At 57.2% G+C, this 9,823-nt stretch overlaps 1 protein-coding gene across 1 annotated transcript in view; it reads right to left on the reverse strand.

Annotated features, from left to right (window-relative positions):
- Positions 1-6,857, reverse strand: part of Plxna1 (plexin A1) — a 47,043-nt gene extending 40,186 nt beyond the window's left edge. The window contains exons 1-2 of the mRNA XM_041632658.1: positions 6,665-6,857; positions 718-1,981 (exon numbers count right to left, since the gene is read on the reverse strand). Coding sequence (XP_041488592.1) covers positions 718-1,962 — 1,245 coding nt within the window. The 5' untranslated portion in view covers positions 1,963-1,981; positions 6,665-6,857. The remainder of the gene's footprint in view (positions 1-717; positions 1,982-6,664) is intronic.
- Between the last annotated feature and the right edge of the window lie 2,966 nt (positions 6,858-9,823).

Genomic DNA, 9,823 nt, shown 5'->3' on the forward strand with positions numbered 1-9,823 from the left:
CAGAGTACACAGGGGACACAATGCCTGTCTGAGGAGCCAACTGCATTTAGAGCCCCAGCCATGCCCACAGCAACCCTTTGAGAAGGCAGGGGCTCTTGTTGCTCCACGCTACTCCAAGTAGCAGCCTGTGGCTCCAGTTCTGAGATGGGAAACCTGCAGCCTCCTGGAGGAAAAGCCAGCTTTGGGGACAAAGAACAATGGCTGCAGAGCATCCAGCAGGGTAGCTGGGCTGCCTCTATGTCAAGGCCTCTCTCGGAGGGTATCCCATGGTGCATTCAGCATCCAGCATTGGGCACGGTGGGGTTCCAGGAGGCAGGTAGCCTGCCAAGAGGCTATGGGGATTATAAGCTCCACAGAAACAGTGTGTGGGATCCTTGTACTAATCGTATGACCCTGGGTCAGTCAATCTACCTCTTAGCCTTTATAACCTCATCTGTAAAAGGGGAGCGATCTAAAACTGGTCATCACCATCCAATGTCCCCGAGGGCTTTGGAGCTGTATGGACAGGTGCTATCACCCACTTCCTAAGGCACACGGTGATGTCATGGCTAGGAGCAGACTTTTGGGGCTGGTATGCTGGGTTCAGGTTCTGCCTCAGGGCTGGGGAAAAAGCAGAAAGTAGGCCCAGCATAGAGCAAGGACACCAACGTGTAGCTAAGATGTGACCCCAGGAAGGGTGACAGGAGCCCCCACCCATACTTCCCTACCCCTGCTCACCGAGTTGATGCAGCCCAGCTCCTTGTTGAGCAGCCAAGGCAGTGAAAGCTTGCCCTCACCACGGTAGCATGACTGGATGCGCTCTTTGATTTTTTCCTTAATGGCCCGCAGTGTGAATAGGCACAGCGCCGACTCCTTGGGCGGCTTCACACGGTTCTTCTGGCCCTGTGCGAACACGGTGAACAACACATCCTCATCCTCAGCAAGGCCCAGCTGCTTGGCCAGGACCTGGCCTGGCCGGCTCAGGTAGGCATCCTGCACCAGGCGGTACTCCACGCCAGCCTGTTCGCAGCCAATGGGAAACTCCACATAGGAGTAGAACTTGGGGTCATCCACACACAGCCGCACAATCTTGGAGGTGAAGAAGTGCTCACCAGCGGCATCAGGCGAGGTAAGTTGCGTGTCCAGCTGCAGGGTGAGGTAGTATACGAACTGCTCGCTGCGGAAACTGTACACATAGTAGATGTCAAAGGCTGGGAACTTGGACAGTGTGTCTGATGGGATCTTGAGCTGAGATGACACAAACTCGTCCTGGTACACGAAACCAAACATGTCAGCATCTTCCTCATTGGCCATGAGCCGGCGACTGGACAATGTGGGGAAGTATTCTGATTTGCCATCGATGGGTGTCCCTACGAAGAGCTTGGCCTGGCCCTGGCCAGGAGTCCCAGCAATAAGTACTCCTGCCATGCTGCTGGCCTCTCGGACACTGGACAGGTAGTGCTCCTTGCGGTGGTGTGGCTCGCCCAGCTTGAAGAGATCGTCCAACCTCAGGAACTGGCAGATGCCCTGTGAGGCACTGCCACAGGCCAACAGGCGGTTGGCAGCATAGTCCAGCAGTAGAAGCTTGTTGACGTTGTCTGTGCTGCCCAAGCCATGTGGGCATGACTGGACACTGGGGGGTGGGTAGCATTTCTCGTTGTCTTCTACGGGGCCTGTCACATGGGCCCGAAGCAGGGTCAGGTTCCCTGATAGCTTGTAGATGCGGTTCACTGCGCCAACGTATACCTCTCCTGTCTGCTCGTGAACCACCAGGTGGGTGAGGCCCCAGTCATTGGCCACAAAGGTGCGGAAGGCAGGCTGTGGACCCACACCAGCTGGGGGTGAGCTGATGGCTATCCACACACCCCTCAGCAGCAACAGTAGCAGCAGCAACAGTGGTGTCCGAGGGCTCAGGGTTGGCAGTGGCATGGTGGGCTGGGGCCTCAAGTCAAGGTATTCAGGTCCTGTAGGGGTGAGCATCATGGGACTGGGTTTCCTGGCCCTGGAAAGAACAGGCAAGAGAGGGTATGAATGTGGTGATGCCCACATGTGCACAGGGCATCCAGGCATGGCCTCCTCATTCTCTGAGTTCTCCACATGAGTGTGTGCTTTAAAGATACCTCCAAAAAGACCTCTGACCACTACCCAGACAGATCAGAACAAAGAAGGCACTTCCGTGTCCTGAGGCATGCAGGCAGCAAGGGCAAGCAAGTGTCACAGGGAACACACTACAGCTAGCAGCAGCAAAACAGGATACCTGCCTGGCAGCAGGGTGCTCCACTAGAGCCTGAGCCCTGTCACTCCTGGCAAGATAAGAATGGGCCCAGGAACACAGAGCATCTTTCAAGGGTCTGGGGTCTACATGACCCCAGCGTAGAGCCCATCCATGCCCTGGGAATCAAGATCCCTCAAGATCCTCAATCTCAAATGAGTGACATGTTTCCTATATCAGTGTCCCCCACCAAAGCTGAGCAGAGACAAGCTATGGAACACACACCCTCCTCCACACGGTGTCAGCTGCCTTGGTGACTCCCAGCACCATTTGGCTCAGGGCAGCCACGTCCCACACTATTAGGCACTCTCTGATGTGTGGACTGCTCCCCTGAGATTCCAAAACAACTCCCAGCACAGCATCCCTACCCACCACCAGAAAGAGTCCCCCGCTCCCCAGTTCCACAGCCACATGGCAATAGTTCCAAGCTTGGCTTAGGATATTCTGTAAAACCTTCTGTGGGATCTTGACTCTGGCATTGCTCCCTGGTTGACCTTGGCCCAGCATCTTACAAACCTCAAGGCTGGCACTCTAAGGACAAATCTAGAGGCAGCAGCTCCCCCAGAAACCCCACATCTCCAGGCAGAGAGCACTCCCCAGCCCTCAATAGTGTCCTCTGCCCACTCCTGCCTGGTTCCTCCACCGTATCTACCCACAGCCAGGACTCCATGAGGCAGTTTGGGCCACTTTTTGAACCCCCACTGACTTTCAAACCTTTGCACAACACCTCAAATCCAGCTGTGTACCCACAGCCCCTGCAAAGTGCTACCTTCCACGATTAAGTAGTGTTGGTCAAATGTAACGGCCCTAATGGAGACAATACCTTTTCCTCAGTTTCCCTAGCCATCAAAGGGATTGCAACACTTTTTTCCAGGTGGCTAAAACAGTTTGAAGTCCATGTCCTGGTGGACAGATGCCACACTCTTGAAGACAGCAGGGTCACAGAACCTGTCCTGTGGGCTTGGTGTATATGTGTGTGGGGGGGGGGGTCCTCTTACCCGACTCCTTGGCTGATGTCTGACCATAGAAGTGTTTAGTGTGGCGAGTGGGCAGTCAGACAGCATACACAGTTTCTTTAGACTCCTACATACTGCACTCCCCAACAGCCTCATTCACAGCTGGGGACAACTGAGGCTTAAAGATGGTACCCTCAGCAAGTCCAGGTGTGGAGCTAGCCAGAGGCAGGAAGCTAGTTACAGGTGCTCAGCCCTTAATCTTCCACGTCCTACCCTAGAGCACAAGGCACCTCGCTCTGCTCTGCCACCAAGGCTGCTCAGGGAAGCCCGAGATGCCTCCAGACCTGCTCATGCAGGCAGTAGCTGCTAGCTTTCAGTTGTCTTGATCCATGGCATAGGTTTGGTTAGTGGTTCTGGCTACTTACTGCTCAAATGTTCTCCCAAAAGGACATAAGCTGGGTGCAAAACCTTTCTCTCCAGAGCCACTGGGCCCAAGCAGATTCAGCAAACACTTGCGACTGAGAGAACAAGTGAGCCAAGGCACTAGGAGTGGTCAGCCAGGCCTGGACAAAAGCTACCCTCAGCATCAATCCAGATGGGGAAATTAAGGCTCAGGAAAGCAAAAAGTGTTGACTAAATCCCAGAGCAGATGCAGGGTGGTAGCACCTTGCAGGAAACCTCCCAGCAGGCTATCTTCAGCTGCCTTATGCCCCAAGACCAGCAGCCACCAGGGGCCTCCACAGGCAGCCAAGAAGAGAGAACACCCACAACAAGTCCCCTACCCCCAAAACCAAAGCAGACTAGAGAGCAGGTTGCTTGCAGACAAAACGGGCCTGGGCTGAGCACTGAGTCCATGTGAACTCCAAAGAAAACATGAATCACTCACCATTTATCAGTTCAAAGCAGGCCTGCAATTACCAGGGGCTGGGCTCTCCCCTCCTCCGGGATAATTATACACGTCTTAATGCAATTACGGGCCCTACTTTTTATATTAAACAGGAGGGACCTGGCTGAAGAAGCTACCATCCAAACTCCAGGCTGGCTCTGGGCCCACTCCCCTGCCTCCCAACAGGAGTTGCTGAGAAGGGATTGGCCTGGGGGGCACAGGGCTGCCGGCCAGGAAAAGAGGGGACTCCAAGTCCACACCTACTACGCACAAAGACTAGCAAGGACGCCTGGGCTACTTTCTCTAGTTTAAAGAGAGGAGACTCAGGACTCCAACAGATCCAAGGTCACACAGCCAGCCCTGTCAGAAAGGTAAAAGCTAGAGCTTCTATAGAGACCCCAGGTAGGAAAAGGAGCCAGGTTCACTGAGAAAACCCTGTGTGCCCACAAAGTAGGGCCTGATACTGGGTTCTGGGCCAGGCTGGGGGAAGGGAACAGACAGGCTCTGGGTTCTGTGAGTTGCCTGGCCAACTTAGACTACAGAAGCCCACAGAGGGGCCTCTCTATGTGCTCTAGGAGAACCAGGTCCAGGGGATACTGGCAGGGTGGAGGTGTTCTAGAAGGATGGCATGGAGAACACACCTGCTGGAAACACTAACGGGGCAGCACAAACGGCCACAGCTCCCCAACACGAACAAGTGTGACGCAGACAGGAGGACCACGGTGGTGCTGGGTGTGCACAGCAGGGACCCAGGAAGAGAGGCCAGGCTTGGAGGTGGGGGCCTCAGTCAGGGATCACTCTGGAACAGGCCTCCAGTGGAGTGCACTAAGCTGGTATCCTGTCCTCTCCTAAGCTGGGATGACACCATGGTTCTTGCTCAGAAACAAAGACCCCAGAGCCCTCACACGGGTACAGCTTGCTCCCTGGGTCCTGATGCTCTGGAGCCTAATGGGTGTGGACAGGCTGGTCTTGCTGTCATTTCACCCAGTGGTTTCCCCCTCAGCAGCCAGAGGACTGCTTTGCCTTGTCACCCTGCCCCACCCTATGGGAGGTCACAGGAGATGGTCTCCAGTGGCCTACTCTCTACCTGGAGGCTTTGGACTCCTGCTGTCCAGAAAAGGTGCCAGCTTCTGGCCTTCCCTGGGGTCCCATACTCCTGGCCAGAGGTTCCACGGGATGTGGCTTTGTCCACGACATCTTGTCTGGCCCCAAACCCAAGAACATATACCAGCCAACCTTGCACACAGACCTCAAGCCTCCACCCATGCTGTCCTCTGTGCCTGAAGACACCTTGGGTGGGCTCCAAGCTGCCACCTCCCCACTACCTGACTGCTTAGTCCTGAAGCAGAATCCCTGGTTTGCGCCTCTGCCTGGGGCACAAGCTGAGTGTTCACAGACCCACCAGACTCTTGGCCAGCCCAACGTAGCACCACTATCCCCTCCTGCTCACCCTCAACAAGCAAAGGACTTGGAAAATTGGGGGTGCTCCCGAAGGGCTGGAGACACACAAGAGATAGTACCACCACCACAGGACTGAAGATCCCCAGGACCTGCTGGAGGGGGTAGGCAGCACCAGGGGACAGTGAGCCAGAGGTAGGAGCCTGGCTGAGGGGCAGAGGCTCAGTTCCTTCCCATCCCCCCAACACACCCCTTTCTTTCAAGGGGCGTGGCCCCAGCACCCCACAGATGAGCCTGAGACAGCTCCTGGCACCTAGTAGCCCCTCAGAAGCCTTCTCATCCCCTTCGGGGCTGCACCTGGGATCTCTGTAGACAGAAGGGCCTCCCTGGAGTCTACGCTCGCCCTTCACCGCTGCAGTCAGAGTGAGCCCACCACCGCCACCGTCCTCGACACACACCAGGCCTGGGACCGTCCAGGAAGCAAGGGGCGAAGCCTCCACAGAAGGAATGACCCCGTGGAGGCCCTGCGCAGGGGGAGGCCGAGGAGGCCCGAGCCGGCGGCCTCTCCGGTGGCACCGCACCGCCCCTTGCAGCCGCCGGGTGGAGGGCCTGCGGGCCGGGGATGGCCGCGGAGCCCACTCGCGCGCCGGGGCCGGAGGGGGCGGGAGTCCCCACGAATCCTTGCAACTTCCACCCCATGGCCCGAGGCCGGCCCAGGGCGCAGCCTGGGACCTCCCCAAATCCCGCGGCCCTGCCCGGGCCTGCCCAGCGCGGCGCTCGCCTGCGGCCCACGTCCCCACCCGCGGCCCGGTCCGACCCGGCGATACACGGGCCGACATGGGCACCCGCAGGGCCCTCCTCGCGGGTACACTGCAAACTTTCTATTCTGCCTGAAGGAGGGGGCCGCGACTGCGACCATAGACATTGCGCCACCCGGATCGTAGGGGCCCTTACGCGTTGCGACCCGCCGGGACGCGGCAGCCTTTCGCGGAGACCGCGCCCGGACACACGCGGGCGCCCGGCCGGAGCCGCAGGACACGCCAGCCGCGGACACGCGCGCCGCAGTCCCCGCGCACACCCCCTGGCCACCGCCAGCGCCCCCCACGGCCACTCGGGACCCCGGGCCGCGATGAGGCTCTCGCTGCCCGCGGGGAAAGTTGCGCCCCGACTCACCCGACAACCCCGGGCGCGCCCCGCCGCCGGCCATCGCCGCGCCCTGCCGCTTGCCCCTCCGCGGGGCCGCCCACGCCGCGCAGGCCGCCGAGGCCGCTGCGCCCGGGCTCCGCTCCGCTGCGTGGCTGCGTCGCCGCTGCCCAGCATGAATGGGGCGCTGAGCGCCGCGCGGCTGCGGACCGGCCTCGCTCTCGCCGCCCCGCGGAGCGCTGTGCCGCGCGCATGCGCCAACCGAAGCCGGGGGGCGGGGCCGGGAGGCGGGGCGGGACCCCCGATGTCCTGCAGGGGGCGCTCGGCCCCGCGCCGACAGCGCGCGCATCGGGCCCCACCGCTTGCCTTCAAAGGGCGATGTCACCTCAGCCTTAAAACTCTGGGTTGGTGTGTGTGTGTGGTGGTGGTGGTGGTGGTGGAGGGGGGTGCATGAGGTGGTTGGGGTAGTCCCAGGACTTGGTGCACTCTATAACGAGCACGGGCTGGAAGCCGAGCTTTCGTCCACCAAAGGGTAAACTGAGGCTGGAGGAAGCACTTGTCCTCATCTTGGCTTTTGCGCCCAATCTGTTAGGTGGGACGGGCACTGCACCTCGCAGGCCCCAGGCGGTGGCGAGTGCCAAGATAACCAAGCTCAGGGATGACTGACCCGTCCGGTATGCGTTCTTGCAGCGGGGCGTGTTAAGACCACCCCAGCAGGAGAGAGACAGTGCCAGGCGGACCGTGGGCGCGGGGCTGGTCTGCAGAGCTGGGTGCGCCGGGTCTTGGGCGCAAAGAGAACCTTTCTCTCTCGGGAAGGCAATCCGGTGCAAGGCAGCTGGACCAAAGCAAGGCAGGCAGCCGCGCGTGCAACACGGAACAGAGCAACCACAAAAGGTGGTCGTGGGAGGGGAAGCGCTGGCGGGGCACAGCCTGGGGGACTCAGTGCACTTACCCGGTAAGGACCGTTGTCCCTACTTCTTTCTCTCCCAGGCAGCCATCACCCTCTTTCCCTGTGCTCATCCTTGCCTGGCTTTTCTCTGGGTGTGACCATTTATATTTGTCCCCCTGAATGACATATTCTTTTGTGTGGCTTATTTGGGATGTTATAGAAATGGGGTCCCACTATCCTCTCTGAGAGGAAAGAAGGGGCTCTAGGACAGTCTTTGCTCTCACTGTGTGGTGTAGGCCACCCTGGACAGCTAACCCTCCTCTCTGTTGATGCCTTAGGATTCCCCACCATGGAGAGCAGGGCCCTAGGTAGGTGTGTGTTTAGCTTCAGCAGACACTGCAAACTGGTTTTCCCCAGTGAAGCCCCACCCCTCCGCATGGTGGAGAACGGTCAGCAACAGTGGGAAAGGCTGTGCTTTGACTTTGCCAGGCTGAGGAGGAGATGGCTCTCCATACCCCTGAATAGTGGCGAGGCTCTTCTCTCACACTTGCCGTCTGATCTCACAGGCACTCCACGCTGAAGGTACAAAATCTCTGCTATGCTGTACGGATGGCGTAGACTGAGACTGCCTAGTCCACATGATTTGTCCAAACTCCCTAGCTGGTTGGTAGCAGAGCCTGGAGCCCAGCCCAGAGGTCCAGCTCAACCCATGGGCTTCCCAGCGGCACACCTGGTCCAGAGCTGACATGGCCTGCTTTTTATGTTTGACTGTGCTGTCCACTCCACAGCTTTCCCTGCCTCACAGACTCCGTAGCTTACTTGCAGCACTTTGGGGAGGAAACAATGTGAAGGCCACTGCCAACCTGGGGATGTGCTCATCCAGTTGTTTCCCAAGTTGCCTCTGCTCCTTGGCTCGAGAGGCTGGCTGCCTCTGCCCACACCTGCCTGGTCTCCTTTGCAGACCTGTCTTCCAAAGTTCCACTTGGCAGGCACTCAAGGCTCTTTCTCTTTTGCCATCAGCAATGCCCATGAAAACACTGGCTTCTGCTTGGAGGAAGGTCCTCATCTCCAGCTTCTCTGAGAAAGCTGGGGCTGCGCGTGGTCAAAACTCAGCTCGGGGTTACCTTGGAATTCCATCTGTACCTGTCTCCCCAAAGTACAACCATAAACTCTGGTGCCATTCACCAGCCCCTTTAGCCTGCATTTCCCAACCCTGAGAATTCTTCCAGGAACTTTACTACAGGCTGCTCTTAAATCCCTGTCTCCAGTGTCTTTTCCACCCCTTCTCAGCAACATCTGTCTATTCACTAACGAACATCAAGAACTTTGGAAATCAACTGTTTTACCCTGTTGGATCCTTCAGGAGTCCATATCTCATGTCAAATAATGTCATACACAGTCACCCGGTTCAGGTGATGGGAGGCCTGAGTATGACAGAGAAAACTATATGGGACAGGGTTTGGGGTGTGGTGGCGGTGGGTGGAGAGAAACGACTGAGTGGTAAGAGGGTTGGGTGCTCAATCATGAGGACTGAGTTCAGATCCCAGTACCCAAGTGGGGCATCTCCCAAGAAAACTTTCTTAAACAGGAGTCTAAGACAAAGAAAGAATTAAAGTATAGATCGATTTGGCTACATTAAAATGAATATTTTCTGTTCACTCTAAAGGAAGCAATACGAGGACAAGTCAGGATCTCAAAAACCTCTTACAGTACCATACAAATGACAATGGATATGTATCCAGAATATACGGATCAAAGAATCAGATCACCTCTACATGCCCTTTTCTGGATAAAAAATGGCAAGGGGCTGTTGCTTTGGATTAGTCTAGGTTAGTGGCTTCCTCAGATCCCTCGGCCTGTCAACTGCACTGTCCCTCAGTTATGTCTTGTTTTGTGGGGAGCCGAGAAGTCCCCTGAAGCAAAAGTAGAAAGCCAGTGGCCAGAGAAAAGCTGGGATTGAAACTGGTCTGCAGCTTTAGGGCTCTTGACCACACTTGAGGGAGGGGATGTGAGTCAGCACAGCTGCCGTGACTGTGACTGCTAGGGCTTCTCCCTCTGGGTTTCCCCTTGGGGGTCACTTCCCTGCCTGATGCAGTACAGACAGCAGCAACTGGAGAGGAGGGGAGGGCTCCCAGGAACAAAGTTCTGTTCCGGGCGCCCGACCAGTTCTTAAGGCCCCTTTATATGTGCTAGCCCTAAACAGTCTCAGGGCCATTTCTGCACATGTGAGAGACCCCCCTACAGAAATGGCTTAGCTGGTTCTCCCTTCCTACAGACAACCCTATATTAGGAATAAGAGG

The sequence above is a fragment of the Microtus oregoni genome, unplaced genomic scaffold (genome assembly GCF_018167655.1).
Source record: "Microtus oregoni isolate MIOR12 unplaced genomic scaffold, Mior012 000002F_ref0000024, whole genome shotgun sequence".
NCBI lineage: Eukaryota > Metazoa > Chordata > Mammalia > Rodentia > Cricetidae > Microtus > Microtus oregoni.